Source organism: Sminthopsis crassicaudata, chromosome 4, assembly GCF_048593235.1.
Source record: "Sminthopsis crassicaudata isolate SCR6 chromosome 4, ASM4859323v1, whole genome shotgun sequence".
NCBI lineage: Eukaryota > Metazoa > Chordata > Mammalia > Dasyuromorphia > Dasyuridae > Sminthopsis > Sminthopsis crassicaudata.
The window spans coordinates 97,107,163-97,123,359 of NC_133620.1; the positions used below are offsets into that span (position 1 = coordinate 97,107,163).

General features: G+C 45.4%; 1 protein-coding gene across 1 annotated transcript; it reads left to right on the forward strand.

Annotated features, from left to right (window-relative positions):
- The first annotated feature begins 5,494 nt into the window (after window positions 1-5,494).
- On the forward strand, window positions 5,495-9,314 carry SHISA4 (shisa family member 4). The gene is made up of 5 exons (XM_074308777.1): window positions 5,495-5,719; window positions 6,131-6,302; window positions 7,099-7,232; window positions 8,345-8,512; window positions 8,720-9,314. Exons 1-5 carry the CDS (start codon window positions 5,641-5,643, stop codon window positions 8,764-8,766), a joined length of 600 nt encoding a protein of 199 aa, XP_074164878.1. The 5' UTR covers window positions 5,495-5,640; the 3' UTR covers window positions 8,767-9,314.
- The last annotated feature ends 6,883 nt before the right edge of the window (window positions 9,315-16,197 follow it).

Below are 16,197 nucleotides of genomic sequence, written 5' to 3' on the forward strand. Positions count from 1 at the left end.
CTCAGGACAAAGAGAATTAAAAGGATCTTATTATAAGTTCATCAAAGCAGCAACAGATTGGCTGATCGCTGAAGATCAACAATACCTCCAAGGTGGGGCTGGCTTTTATAGGTATTTTAGATCCACTCAGCAAAAGAGGTAGAGCTCTTGAATCTCCGTCTCTCCTCTAGGCTGTAAGAAAGTCATAATTTGAAAGCAAGGATACATGATAAAGAGCAGGCAAAACAAAAAGCTGTCGACACTGCTTCTCCTGCTACATGGGAGCTTTCCTCCCCTCCTCCCCCCTAGTTGATAAGCAAGGCTGGAATCAGGGGATGCTGAGTCAACATAACTTTCAACAGGCGTTTCATGGAATTGTGGGTTAGGGGTAATAGAGTATACTGAAAAGATCACTGAACTTGGAATCAAAAAACCTGGCTTCCATCCCTGCTCCACTGGATGATCATCACTTCTCTGTCAACTCAGCTGTCTCATCTTTGTTGTTGTTCAGTCATTTTCAGTCATGTCTAACTTTTCATGATCCCATTCGGGGTTTTCTTGGCAAAAATATTGGAGTGGTTTTCCATTTCCTTCTCCAGCTCATTTTACAAATAAGAAAACTGAGACAAACAAGAATAAGTAACGTGTCCAGAATCACACAGCTAGTAAATGTCTGAACCTGGATTTGAACTCATAAAGATGATTCTTTCTGACTCTAATCCCCTACACCCTATCCACTGTGCCACCTAGCTGTCCTATCTTTAATATATCAATAATATGGGCACTATCTACCTCTTGGTCTCCAGTTAAATCCAAGCAAAAAATTATTAAACAATTACTCTGCATAAGCACTGTGCTGGATTCTGGAAATTAAAAATGACAAAGAGATTCCCTGCCTTCATGTAGCTTACCATCTAATAGAAAGTAGAAGATACAGTCGTCAGTGTATGTTAACTAAGTATTTTCTATGTTCCAAACACTGTGATAAGTTCAAGAGTTACAAAAAAAAAGGCAAAAACATGGCATCTGTCCTCAATGAACTCACATTCATTCTAACCTGGGAGACAACATACAAACAATAGTGAAAGATAATCTCAGAGGGATGGGCATTAGCCAACTGAGGAGGAAAGATGGTTGAAAAGGCTCCCTCTCCCCTCATCTCTAACAGAATTTGGGGTTGAGTTTTCAAGGAAGCCAAAAGTCAGAGATGAAGGAGAGAATTCTGGGCATAAAAATCATAAACAAGTGTGTGATTCATAGCAGGATCACAGGTCTATAACAAGAAAGCACCTTAGAGACCATCTAACCCAGTCCCAGCCACAAGAAATCAGAGGTCTAGAGGCTTTCACCAAGTGACAAATCATAGCCCCAGCCCAAGCTTTCTTGGCTCATTGTTTAGGTTATCTGTTATCTGTTCAGGCATTCAAAAGTCTTCCCCTCCCAGACTGATATCGTTGTGCTAGTAAATTGGGTCATCAGTTTTCTCAATTCTTACCTAGTTTTTAGGCAATGAATAGAGTGACCTCAGATAAACTGAGACCAGAGAAAGACCAGAATTTGGAAAGGCCAAGGTCATCCACTCCACATTGGGTATCTATCGACAATCTTTTTTATTATTATTTTTGATTAATTTTAAATTTAAATACGAAACCAGAAAAAAAGGACATTTCCCTGCATACAGCAGAACAGAAGAGAGAATTCAATATAAAACCAGGAGTTTCCATTTCACACTATTTACTTCTTTTGAAAAACTTGTGTAACAAATACTTCATTGCTTTCAAAACTATCCAGCTTTTCTGTGCTTCCAAGTTTTCTTTTATTCTTTGCTATGCACTTTGTTTATTCTCTCCCTCCTTACCCTGCCTTAGGTTACAATTAAACATGTGTGTATGTATAAGTACATACAAATATATGCAAATATACACATATATGTGCATATATATGATGCTATATAGTTTTGATTTCTATTTGTTCATATTCTTTGACCATTCATCAATTGGGGAATGAATGGGATAAACTGAGTGAAGACCTCTCATAAGAATGCGACCTCAACCTGTGACTTGAGACTGCAATAACAAGTTGAGTTATAGCTACAAGCTGCAGGTGTTCTATTACTTTAAACTTACATTTCTTTTCTGTCGTTCCTCCTCTCTACATAGCTTTTCATTAGTATTAAATTCCTAACATGGTAAAAAGTTTGTCATTAGATAGTATTTTTTGTATCTGGAATAGAGTTTTAATCTCTGGATAGATTTCTGAATTAGGACTAAGTCTGGACTCTCCCCATCAAGGAGAGAAAAAGTCAGAAGGGTATGGGGCTTCCAGGTTAGGATCTATATAATCTTATGTTTGCAAGCTTGTGCTTTGCATTCCTCTGCTGATAACATCTTGTCTTCTGGGAGTTGCCTTCTCTCAAAGATTATAATAATTTTTACATTGAGATTCTCTGATTTTAATTTGGGTAAGACACTCTATCCCATACAGGAATGACTCATGTTCCTATAAATTTGACAAAGTTTAATTTTTGTATTTGAGAAATGACATCTTTATCTGAGAAACTGTCAATGAAATTTTTCTCCTAATTTTCTGCTTTCCTTTTAATCTTGGCTACATTGGTTTGTTTTGTTTTGTTTTTTTTGCATCTGAACTTTTTAATATAATCAAAATAATCCATTTTATACTTCAGAATGCTCTCTATCTCTTGTTTATTGCAATAGGTACTATATTTCATAATTTTCTGATTTTCCTGTAATATCTTCCTTTATATCTAGGTCATTAAGTCATATATCCATTTTGACCTTATTTTAGTATAAGGTTTACAATATTGTTCTATACCAATTTCTACCAGTTGTCTTTCAGCTTTCCCAATAATTTTTGACAAATAATGAATTCTTACAAAACTTTGTCAAACACAAGATTACTATAATATACTTTATTTTAGCTGGTGTGTATTATCTATCTACTGTTCTATCTTTCCATTTCTTAGCCAGTACCAGATAGTTTTGATATTTACTGCCTTTTAATATAGGTTAGATCTGGTACTACTGAACCTTCTTCCCTCTTTTTTTTTTTTTTTTTTTTTTCATTAAACTTCTTGACCCCTTGTTTTTCCAAATACATTTTTCCCCCCCTGAGGCTGGGGTTAAGTGACTTGCCCAGGGTCACACAGCTAGGAAGAGTTAAGTGTCTGATACCAGATTTGAACTCGGGTCCTCCTGAATTCAAGGCTGGTGCTCTATCCACTGTGCCACCTAGCTGCCCCCCCAAATGCATTTTTTAATGTGGTAAATAATTTTTCAATAATTTAACTGGGATGGCATTGAATAAGTAAATTAGTTAAGTTAAATCATCATTATATTGACATTGCTTACCTATGAACAATTAATATTTCTCCAATTATTTAAACCTGACTTATATAAAGCATTTTTCCGAAGCAATCTCAATAGACATGGGATAGAAAATGCCATCTGCATCCAGAAAAAGAACGATGGATATTGAATGTAAATCAACACATGCTATGTTCATTTCTTTTTTTGTTTGTTTTTTTCTCCTATGGTTTTTCCCTTCTGTTCTGATTCTTCTTTCCCAACATGATTCATAAAGCAATGTGCATTTAAAATAAATTATTTTTTAAAGAATGTTTTATAATTATGTTTATATAGTTCGTGGATCTGTTTGGAAGATGTATTCTCAGATATTTTATACCATCTACTATTATTTTAAATGGGGTATCTCTTCCTATCTCTTCTTGCAGGGTTTTGTTGGTGGTATACAAAAATGTGCATGACTTATGTGGTTTATTTTACATCCTACTGTTTTGCTAAAATTATCATTTCAGCTAATTGTAGCTGAATCTTTAGGATTTTCCAAATAACATCATATCATCTGTTAAAAAAGATAGTTTGCTATCTCATTTTTCATTTTAATTCCTGCAATTTCTCTTTCTTCTCAGTGCTACTGTTTAGCCTATATTGAATTACTTGCTGTCTAGGGGAGAGGGAAGGGAGAGAAGGATGGAGAAAAATTTGGAACACAAGGTTTTGCAAAGGTATCTTTTCATGTAATTTGAAAAATAAAAAGCTATTCTTATTTAAAAAAAAAAAAAAGCAAGACATCCATCATTCTCAGGATGTCACTGGTCCTAGTGCAGGACAAAGGAGGAACAACTTGCCAGAGGTGACACAGGCAGTTGTTTGTCCTTCATTCTCAAAGAGCACCATGACATCAAAGAGATGATGCCATGACATGCAAGTGAATTATATTTAAGGAAAGGAGGGAGGTGCAGTCACCAGCCTTGCTCTCTCCTCCCCAAGCCATCTGGGTTCTGTGGCAAGATACAGATCAGAATGACTGGAAATAGCCCTGGGTCTAGTGGGACATCTTGGCCCTATTAAGCTAAGGTCTTTAATAGGTCTCAGTTTGTTGCAAGGTCCAATCAGTGATTAAGGCTGGGTAAGCACATGGGATCAGAACCTGACTCCAACTCCAGTCCTTTTACTAAGCTAGCTCTGGTATACGTTTAGTACAGAGGAATTTGAAGCTGTGACAAACTAGGAGTGAAGGGAGATCACTTTCAATTGTCGGAGTCAGGTACGCTCAGGAGCGGGTGTCTCAACTTTAATAATGAAGCCCACAACAAGGATGCTGATACTGTTACTGATCCAGCACTTTTAAGATTTGCAAAGTATTTTAACGTACATTACCTCAGTTGATAGTCACGAAAACCTGATGGGATGAATGCTTGAGAACATTCAAGTACTACATAAACAAAAGCGGTGATTAAAATGACTATTATTAGATCCCCAAAGACATATTTTAAAGAAATGATTTTTCGCTTAAAAGTGCCACTGTTCCCATTGTCCAAGGCATGACCAACTCTAAGGCAAGCCCCAGCACTGTAGCAACTCGATGGGCACGCGGGTGGGGGTAGGGCCCTGCCTTAGCAGGCCAACACAGCTGGCAGAGGCACAGGGCCCGGTGAGGGCAGGGTGACACAATGCAGCTCTGAGCAGCCTCTCAATGGGAGTCTGTGTTCTCAGGCTCTGAGGAGGGGGACCATCCCCCAGCCCCTTCTTTCCCCTCTAGGCTCCTCCCCATGATGGACACTCGGTAACCAGGGCAGCCTCAGCTACGCGCTACTCTCGTGAAGGCTGGCACCGCGGCCCGAGTACTCCCGGCTGGCCCCGGACCCGGGGTTCTGGCTCTTGCCTTGATTCCGGTGGCCAGGTGAGGAAGGACTGGGGGCGGGCATCGCGGGAAGCTCCTGGGTGAAGGGCAGAGACGGCAGAGGGAGCGGGGACAGGGTCGCCCAACTGAACTCAGGAGTGGTCCATATTACGTAAGGGATGCGCGGTGCCAGGCCGCGGGTGGGAACGGCAGATCGGGGCCCCAGTGGGGGAGACCTTGCAGGGGCCAGTAGCACCAAGCCGGCAGGGGCAGGGTTACCCAGGCTAGACAGCCTCCTTAGTCCCTCCCCTCGAGGGGGCGGGCGCAGGATTCGGAGTTGCGGTCCGCCCGCCCGCCCGCCGTGGTCCCAACCCTACAGCAGCTCCGGCGGCTCCGGCTCCCGCTGGGCTGTCTTCCTCTTCCCCGGTTCTTTCCTTCTGCCTCCTCCCCGTGGCAGCCCCGGCGCTGCCCTTGCCCCTGTCCTTGCCCCTAGTTATGTCGCCTCCGGGGCTGACCTGGGCCCCAGCGCAGCAGCTAGCTGGAATATTGTTCCTCATCCTGTTGGCTCCTCTGGGTAAGGGGGTGGGAGGTTGGACCGGGGCAGGTTTAGGGTGGGGAAGGAAGGGAGTGATGCGGTGGGGGAAGGGGGACATAGGACCCAGAGGGAGCTCCCGGAGGAGGGAAAGACAAAGGGCTAGGGGCCCTGGGAGGGGAGGTGGGGGGTGACTGGGTGACCCGGAGGAGGGAAAGGGTGTTGAGGCAGGAGCTCGGGCAGTCGGACCCCATATTTGATGTCTGGAAAGTGGGCATGGGGTCAGATGCCAAGGAGTGAGATCTCATTGGCAGAAGCTGCAAGGGGGAGGGGAGGGAGGGAGTTTCGTGTCTGCCAGGAGTCCATCCAGGACTGGTATCCACAAGCAGTTGGAGGGAGTAGGCTGCAAGAGGGTCAAGCACGATGCCCACCGGGTGCCCACTGTGTTCGTAGTGTTGGCAGATGAGGACTGCCTGTGGTATCTGGATGGAAACGGCTCCTGGCACCCCGGGTTTGACTGTGAATTGGCCTCCTTCTGCTGTGGGACCTGCTACCACCGATTCTGCTGCAGAGACCTGTCCAAGCTCATCACTGAACGGCAGCAGAAGCACTGTCTGGCCTTTAGGTGTGAGCTCCCAGCCTCCTCCTCCATCTAGCCTTTCTTCTCTGGCCCTTCCTCCCTCCTCTCCCATCTCTTTTCTCACAGTGGCCCTGTCCCTACTGACTCTTCTTCCTTCCGCCATCCTTTTGTTTCTTCCTTTTTCCTTCACACATTTTGGTCTGAAACCCAGGAGGCTAGCTTAGTAATCACAGCTAAATGATTAGTGTCTGGGAGTGAAATTATGGACTCCTGGGTTCCATGTAGGAAGTCAGTGCTGCATACTGCAGGACCTGGGACTTGCCCTGATATGGGCCCCCTTATCTCCTCTCCCAGAGCCCTATTGTGTTTGTTGTGTTTTGTTTGGGGCTTTTCCCTGTCCAGCAAAATTCCTGAGAGCTAAGTTAGCAGTAGAACTCAGACTGTGCTTTATCGACTCAAGCTAGGGCTGGTATGAAGACAATGCAGTAAATCAATGAACAGGTTGGGGGTGCACTAAGCACATTCTCTTCCTCTGGTCTCTTATCAGCTCCCTAGGGCCTTCCCTGGTACACCCAGGAGAGTATGGTCGGAGGAACTAGGCTCCTCTCTGTAGGGAAGAGCCACAGAACCAGGCCCCTTCTTTTCTGACTAGCTATTGCTGCCCCCTCCCCCCTCCCCCTGGACTCTGAAGTCCTGGCTAGAGCCAAGCACATTATGTGGGAATGTTCAGTCGTTATGCTACAATGGCAAACCAGGATAGCATCCATCTAGTTGGAGTCCCAGGTGTCCTGGCTCCTTTCTACATGGACAGGCTGTTGACAGACCCTTACTGTGCCCATAGCCCCAAGACTATCGCGGGGATTGCCTCAGCTGTGATCCTGTTCATTGCCGTGGTGGTCACCACCATCTGCTGCTTCCTCTGCTCCTGTTGTTACCTGTACCGCCGACGTCAGCAGCTTCGAAGTCCCTTAGAAGGTATGGACTGGAGGGGGGGTGCCCGAAGCCTATGTGGGCCTGGGGGATCCAGGGTGGGCTCAACTGGGCATCAATAAATGTGCACCAATATATGTGCACTGGTAGCTTTATTGTGGGCTGTGTAGTAAGGTGGATCTCTTAGTGAGTATTTGAAAGTTATCTATATAATAGAGCACAAGTATGGAGTATATAGTAAGGTAGATAGGTTATTATATAGTAGAAAGTTTTGTATACAATAGAGCTTGTAAATATTAGGTGATGGGTAAAACAGCTGTCATACTGTTAGAAATTGTAGAAAAAACAGAGGAGCAGATGTCATGGGATCTTAGAACTCGGAGTCCCACCTTCTTATTTTACAAATGAGGAAACTCTGCTCTGGAGAGATTGTGACTTATCCAAAGTCACTTGACTGACTAATTAAGTACCTGAGGCAAGATTTGAACTGGAGACTTCTGGATTCCAAGATGTTATCTATATGATATCTTGTCAACTGTACCATGCTGCCAGTCTCACCCTGGCGGGTGGAATATGTAACTCCATGGGGATGGGGGGGGCGGGTACTGTGAGTGGCAGAGCCTGGGGGATTTACCCCTTGGACAGCTGTACAGGAGTTCTGAACTTTTGGTCTCTCTATCCCAGCTGGGTATTCCCCAGGTGGCCTGTTCTCAAGGACTGAGGTCTCTGAAATCTGAGCCCCCTCCAGGAATTGTGCCTTCCCTGACTAGGGGTGGGGGAAGGGAGGAGTGTCCGCTCTGTAACCAGATCTGTAGCAGCCAGTGTCTGGGCCTACCCACCACTCCCCACCCCTCTAGAACACTGGGGGCGGAGGGGTTAGGAAGGGAGAAGAGTAAGGGAGGGGGAGTATGAATCCTGGAGTCAGCCCAGCCAAGATGGGCCAGGAATATCACTAAAGTGCTGTCCTTGGTCTACTTGAAATAAAGAGGGATCCAGATTCCACCTTAGGCAAAGCCCTCTTGTTCTCACCTGTAAACCAATAGGATCAGACTGGATTATCTTTAAAACTCCTTTCCCTTCCTACAGTTTTACTCATTCAGTCAACAAGCTGTGTTCACTGTGTCAAGAGTATTAATGTCTGTCCTTTGCCATCCTAGTTCAAGAGATCCCGATGGCAGGCATCCCCATCCAGCCGATGTACCCGTATCCTCAGGACCCCAAGGCTGGCCCTGCGCCCCCACAGCCAGGCTTTGTGTACCCCCCCAGTGGCCCTGCCCCCCAGTATCCCATGTACCCCGCTGGTCCCCCGGTCTATAATCCTGCAGGTAAGAAACCCTAAATCACTCTGTTGTCTTCCCTTGAGTGCTCCCACCCTGCTTGGACATCTTCCATCCTCACGCCTTCAGCCCAAAGTTCCGTTTCCCAGTTACCGGTTCTCTTCCCACATACCTCCAAGCTCACTCTCTCTCCCTTCCCTCAATCTGCCAAGGGCTGTTGTTCATGTCACTAATTCAATCCCTTTTTCTTTCCAGCTCCTCCTCCCTACATGCCAGCACAGCCTACTTACCCTGGGGCCTGAGGAGCCAGTCCTGTATTTTTGCAGCCTTCCCTTTAGGCATCCACTTGTTCTGAGGCACACCCTAAATTCTCCGCCTTGTTCCACTGGTGGGAGAGGATCATGCAGAAGGATCCATGGACACTGAGCATCAGACCAAGCAGGACAGATACTTTGATTTGGGATAGACTTCCTGAAGACACGGAACAGTCATGGGATACCTTACTGGGAAAGCCTTGGGATACTTTGGGATAGGGAGGATGATGGGCTTCTTTTTAATGAAGGTGGAAAGATATGAAGTATTGGGAAGGAAAGCACAGTGGGTGAGGGTACGCCCTCCACCCCCTGGTAAGTAATGTCTTCCCTCAGGCCACCTTCAGCAGTCCTGGTGCTTACCTGTGTCTGCTGCTGTTCCCACTGTAACAACTACCCCCATCTGGGTGGAGGTGGAGGTGATAGAGGGCCATATCTACTTCTCACCAATCATCCTTTTATTCCTCATTCTTTGCCCTTCTTTCCCACTACTCCCTTGCAAACCAGGGCTATCCCCACAGATTAAACCTGTAAATGTGTAACACGTCTAAATCCTAACTTCAGTGTCTTCGAGCATGTCCTTGACTAGCAAGGACATAACCCAAGTCTATCCCTAACTATATACCCTTTGTGGATTTCTAGAAGTTATGTCCTCTTCTTCTGAGTTTCCTGACTTGGCTGGGCATAGATTAGCCTCATAGATGAGTCTCCTGTCCAGGGAGGGGGCAGGGACGCAGTAGTGCTCTGCTGCCCAAGTTGGTATAAAACTCAGTTGAGCATCCTGGCACCAGACCTAAATGTGGTTTACAACAGGTACAACTAAGGTCTTGCTGTGCCAGGGATGGGGATAAAACCACTGTCTGGTCGTTCCCTAGATTATGGGGATGAGTCTGATACTGCCGCTCTTGGGTGGGTAGGAAGGTTTCCATGTGGTTTGGGGGATGACTCACTTAGAGGTAGGAGGAACAGAAAGGAGAGACTCCCAAACTCTTCTCACTCAGGTTTGCTTATAATTTTCATGGAATGAAATGAAGGTAGGTGCTGTGAGAACCTAAAAGGGCAAAGGAAGCTCAGAATCCAGAAGCAGAAACTGGAGTATCAGAGAAGCTAAGAACAGAATCTTTTCTTGCTGCCCCAGGTCTTAAGAATATCCCATTCCTTTCACCAAGGTGAATTGGCTCTTTTTTGCCTGTCCCTAAGACTATTCTTTGCTATTGCCGTGCCCTTCTTTCCCTATACTTGCCAACTGACCCACAGACACATCTTTTTCTAGGCAGAGACAGGGTGACTCAGCCTTTGGGTGCCCATGCTAAAGAGATGTGCTAGAAATCTGATAAGTGGTTATCTCTCATCCTGGACAGTTGCCTAACTTCATTCTCCAGTATTCAATGTGTTCCAGATGGAGGGGAAACCCCAATTCTTGGCTCTAACTTGCTATGTGACTTTAACTCAGGCATTTTCACATCCTCTGGTCTGAAACTTCCTTCTCTGCAAAATGAGTTCAGGATATACCTCTTAGGATCCCTCTCCAGCCTTGAGATTCAGTGGAATAGCCAAGAGGACCCAGAGTCTTCAGAAACTTCTAGAAATGTTAAACCAGACCCCTCTCCCCAAAAGGGCCACTGTCACACCTGCTAGGGGAGGGGGTTTTCCTGGGATTCTTTTTATTCAAGTAGGAAAAAAAATTTATCACCAGCCTGCTCTCTCCCAACCCTCCTACAATCTCATCTGTTCTCTATATACTTCCAAGAGCTTTTCCTAAACTGGCAAACCAATGTTACTCAGCAACTGGTTCCTTTTCTGGCCTACCATGCTCATAGCCTCATCTCTTAAGCTCTAGGCTCCAGCCCTAAATTTTGTGTCACTGTGTGCTAAATCTTCCCTCTTCCTTTCATACCCTCTGTCTCAGGTCCCACTACTGTCTCAGTCTTATAGTAAGGTCTAGGTGAGATGGGAGGCTGGCTTTGTTGGAAGTAGAGGTCCCAGATCTGTGCTGTAATATTGGCCACAACACCCAGGGCTTCTAGCACCGAAACAGTCTCCCATTGACTATATACTCCTTACAGAGGGCTCTCAGTTCTTCAGACTGGGCTTGTGCCAGTCACTCCTCAGCAAGGCAAGGTGGGGACAAGGCTCTGCCCATTGTGGAGATGATGTCCCCTTTGTTGCTTCCCCTGCCTCAGAAACCCCTCTCAAGAAATCCTCAGACCTTCCAAACTATATTCCGTAAGCTGCCTGGAACTGAGAGGTTCCCACCCATCAGTGGTGACTGCAGGGATACATTCCCTGCACAGTTCCATGGCTTTCTCAGAGTGGGTAAGGTAATGTGACTTGGGTAGTGGAGGGGACAGATTTGACCTTAAATGGTTTAACCTTCATACCTGTAGCCACAGAAGTCATTCAGGCAGAGTCAGGGGCACTGGCCTTAAACTCTGCATCCTTTTTTTCTAGATCAATAAAACAGGAAGCTTAGGTGGGAAAATGGGGGCTAGGAGGAAATGTCTTCTGTTTTGGCAGGTATACAAACATTTTCAGTAGCCTTACTTTAAAAAAAAAAAAAAAAAAGATAACTCCAGGAATATATCTTGGGTTATTGTTCCATACGGCAAGGGAGAAGGGTTCTAGTGAACGCTATTCATTTTTATGGAAATGTTTCCCAGCATGGTCTAATAATAAAACTGTTGAATTTGGAGGCAGAGAAGCAGGGTTCAATCAATCGGACAGGGACATTTATTAGTCCTAGTTATTGGCCACTGCTAGATAAGTACTGGGAAAGTGAAAACAAAAATGAAACCTATTCCTGCCCTCAAAAGAGCTTACATTCTGTGGGCAGAAACAACCTGCACACATCTATGTGAATACAATGTGATTTGAGTAGTCTGGTGGACCTGTGTGTAACCTGTAATGCTGTAACCTGTGACCCTAGGCAAATCACTTTGCTTGGGTTTCAGCTTCATCTTTAGTAAAACGAGGGGTGGGATTGAACTAGATGGTCTCTTAAGGTGTAAACTTAGGATGCTATGACAAAAGTACTGTTTTTACAGCCTGCGACTATTGCCTAGGACAAACCTTTAGTAATCTGATGTCATCATCTCCTGTACTCTTAAGAATGACACATAGCCATATCATCCCTGAATCTCTCCCTAAACATCCTTTTCCCAAAGAGGAACCTCCAAGGAACAGATTGTAGCAGAGTTCAGCTTCCTCTATTATTCCATCTGGGATTTTATAGTCACTTATGTTGCTAAAAAACTGAATAGATGAAACCTTCAGCCAAAGGCAGAAGGGAGATCTCAGCACTATGGATCCCTCACCCACAATTCTCACATCCCTAGATGCCTTCTCTCATAGTCTGTCATTATACAGGGATCAGTAGGCACTGGGCAGATCCAGCGGTCGGAGCCCTATTTAGGGTCTAATATATTAAGTAATCTAATCCTCCTCAAAAATGGCACAGGGTATTTACAGAATAGACTGCATGGGCTGGGGCAAGGAAGGATGGGGGGGGGGAGGAGAAGCAGATATTTATTGCTGGCCCTTATGCAGTGATCTCAGCAGGGTTTTGATTGTGACCAAAGTAGGAGCTTCAGCAATGGTAAAGCATCGTGGAGGAGAAAGGGATAAAGGTCAGAAGGAAAAGAAGAGCACAGGATGAATCATAATTTAAAGTTGGAACTCTTAAATGAGGCTTCTGGGTGGCTCAGTGAATAGTGTGCTCAGACCTGAGTTTAAACAAGGTAATTTTGTAGCTGTATGAGCCCTGTTTATCCCTGTTTGTCTCAGTTTCCTCATCTATAAAATGAGCTGGGAAAGGACATGGCAAACTACTCCAATACCTTTGCCAAGAAAATCCCAAATGCAGTCACAAAGAGTGGACGCTGCTGAGAAAAATGACTGAATAAGACCAACAGATGAGGAAACCGAGTCACAGGACTTGTTCCACATCATACAAGTATTATCACAGCCAAGTCTTGAACCAGAACCTTCTGATTCCACAGACAATGAATTAGGAAAAGAGAAATGGGCAAGAAAAGGAACTGGGGTAAAGAAAGGAATGGGCGTGAAAAACAAGGATATAAAGAAAGGGAGAATTAAGAAAGAACGTCATGCGGCCTTTCATTCAAACGCAAGGCTCCTGACTACAAATTCACCATCTTTTCCACTACACCTGTAAAAGGAAAGCAAAGGTTAAAGAGAAATCTTAATAAAGAATTAAAATGGAAAAGAAAGGAAGAACGTCATGAAAAGGAAATAATCGTGGTGCTTAGGGCTGGGAAAGATGGGACACAAGAGAAACAGGGAAAATTGGGACACGCGCTAGCGGGGGAATCAGGACGTTTCCGTATTAGTGGTTTAAGTCATTTCACGCCGCTTTGAGCCTCCTTTTTTCAAATGTGGCTGATGCTGCTTTCCAGAACAGAGCTTCCAAACTGAACTTTTAAGTGTGACTGAAACGTGTCCAGCGGTTAGGCTGCAGGAGGGAGCGCGAGCCCGAGGCAGAGATGTACGCGCCCGGCCCTGATGGGCGGCGCCCCGGAGAGTGAATCCTGGAGTGTACTCCCTTCTCCAGAGGCGGCGGCCCGAAGGCAGCACGCCCTAGCAGCCCGAGCCGTGGGGATCCCGAGGTCGCGGGCTGGGACGGGGGTCCCCCGCGCTCCTGACAGTGCCGCGCGGTCCGGTCCGGGGCTCACCGTCCTCCACGTAGCCTGATCCGCGCCGATTAGGCCGGGCCGCGTTGGCGGGCCTCCACCAGATCTGCTTTTGCTGTGCGGCCACTTCGATGGCGGAGCGGGTACTCGAGCATCTTGCTCCCGAGGTCCTGCACGCACCGAGAAGTTGGGCCAGCGCTTCAGCAGCTCCCGGCAGCTCACCATCCCGGCCCCACAGGTCACAGCCCGGGAGCGCCCTCTGGGCTCCGCTTTGTCCACACGGGCTACTGGGAGCTGGACGGGCTGGAAAAGCTGCCCGCCGAGGCTCCAAATCACGAGTCAAGAGAGCTAGGACCGGAACCCGGGTTGGGGCCGCGGTAGAACGAGAGGCAGATGCCCCGGGGAGAGGTGGGGATCCACCAGGTACTACCCTGGGAGAAGTGAAAGAGCGGAGGAAATTGGGGGCGGGAAGGCTAAGCGGGATAGGGGAGGGGCGGGGGAGTGACGGGACCAGTAATGAATGAGAGGGGGCGGAAATGAGGAGGAGAGATGAACCTGGAGAAGCAAGTTTAGTCACCGATGGACGGAAGAACTAACCAGTGTGGGGTCCCGTCGGCGTCGGCTAGGGAAAAACCGAGCTCCTCGTGGAGGAGGGTGATGGCAGAAAAAACTGACATTTTGGAACATCTGCCACTAGCTAGCTGAGGGCTCGCCAGCAAGTGCCTCGTACTCTCAGTGAGAGAAGTCTGAATGCCGCCAATTCTAAATTTAACATTCAGTCGGTCAGCCAACAAGCATTTATTAGGCACTTTCTATATACCGCTTGCTGTGCTAAGCTCGGGGAAGGCAAAAACGGTCCTTGCTCTCAAGGAACTCACACTCTAACAGGAAAGTCTTAAGAGAGTGTAACAGTCAGATATGTTCAAGATGTATCTATCTAACAGGGGTTCTCAAAAGATCTGCTGAGGATGTTTATGAGGCCCGCTGGTTATGGCTAATGGGCTGAGGGGCGGAGACAGAGTGTGAGCTTTTGTTTTTACTATAGTCGGGACTCCCACAGTCTGAGGGACAGTGAGCTGGCCCCTATTTAAAAAGTTTGAGGACCACTGACCTATATCTATATATACATACATATATATGGAGGGAGAGAGAGAGAAAGATGAAAGTAACTCTCAGAGAGGGAGGTGCCAGCAACTGGGGGGCGGGGGGGTGGGGGGGGGAGAGGGGAGAAGAAGACGGGACACCAGAAAAAGCTTCCTAAAGAAGGGGAGTTTGAGCTGAGTCTTGAAAGAAACCAGAGAAACAGAGATGGACATGAGGAGGGAGAAAATTCTAGGTATGGAGCCTGGCCACTGCAAAGTCATGGAGATAAATAAGGGAGATGTGGCGACCTGTGAAAGAAACAGTAAGTCTGACTCTGCAGCTGAACTCTACAGTATGGGGAGGGAGAAAAGTGTAAAACGCCTGAACAAGCAACACCTTTGGTGATCAGGCTCCATCAACATTTCTCTGTTTGATATTAATGATTGAAGAACCACTCATTGTCCCTGTAGTTTCTTTCATCAAGAAATTTGGATAATATGCGTGGGATGGATATACCTTGTTGAGAATAAACTTTGAAGTTTTTGCTTAGGTTTAAGTGGGGTTAAGTGACTTGCCCAGGGTCACACAGGCAGGAAGTATTAAGTGTCTGAGACCAAATTTGAACCCAGCTCCTCTTGACTTCAGGGCTAGTGCTCTATCCATCGCAATACCTAGCTGTCCCGAAGTTTTATTTTTATTTCTAGTGAGTTAAACATTTCTTGGGTGATTAATAAGTAAATAATAAAGATTTTTTAAAAGGTTGGACTAGCAGGAAAAGCCCAAATCTTGAAGAACTTTAAATGCCAAAAGGAGGACTTTATATTTGATTCTGGAGGTAATAGGATATCACTGAAGTTTAATGGGGAAGTGGTGACAAGGTCTTGACTTCAGGAATATCATTTTTCCATCTTTGTGGAGGATAGACTGGAGTGGCAGAAACTTGAATCCAGAAGATCAGTTATAAGATTATTTCAATTTTGTTGTTCAGTCTTGAACAGGTCTGACTCTTGGTGCCTTCCTGGACCACAATAGATCAGGCCACATCTTTCTATCCTCCATTATCTCTCTAAGTCTGTCCAAATTTATGTTTATTGTTTCCATGAAACTATCGATCCATGTCATCATCCACTGTTTTCTTTTCCTGTTATGTTCAATATTTCTTCAAGTCTCATCTTTACATAGCTAAAGTTTTTAAGCTTCAGCTTTAAGTATTTGACCTTCCAGTAAAAAAAAAACCTGAATTAAATTTTTTATTAGTATTGACTAATTTGGTCTTCTTGCTATCCGATGGAATCTCAAAAGTTTTCTCCATCACTAAGTGCTGAGGATCTGAATTAGGATGGTGGCCATGTGAATGGAGACACATAGGAAAGAGAGATAAGAAAAGATAGGACAATGGACTGGATATATAGAATGAATAAAAATGAAAAAAAAAAAAAACAGGATGACATTAAAGTTGTAGATGGGCCCTAAACAGCAGTAGGAAAATTCAGAAGAGGGGTTTGATAGATAAGATGAGGTCAGTAAGATAATTTTGTTGAATTTAATGTTGAAATGATCTATCTCCAGGATGTCTGGGTTGAGATATCCAAAAGATAATTACAAGCTGGAAAATTCTGAGGAAGAATATTGGATGATGAGAGATCATCAGAGGATTGGCAGGGGCAGAGGTGGGGCTGCAGTCCTCTTG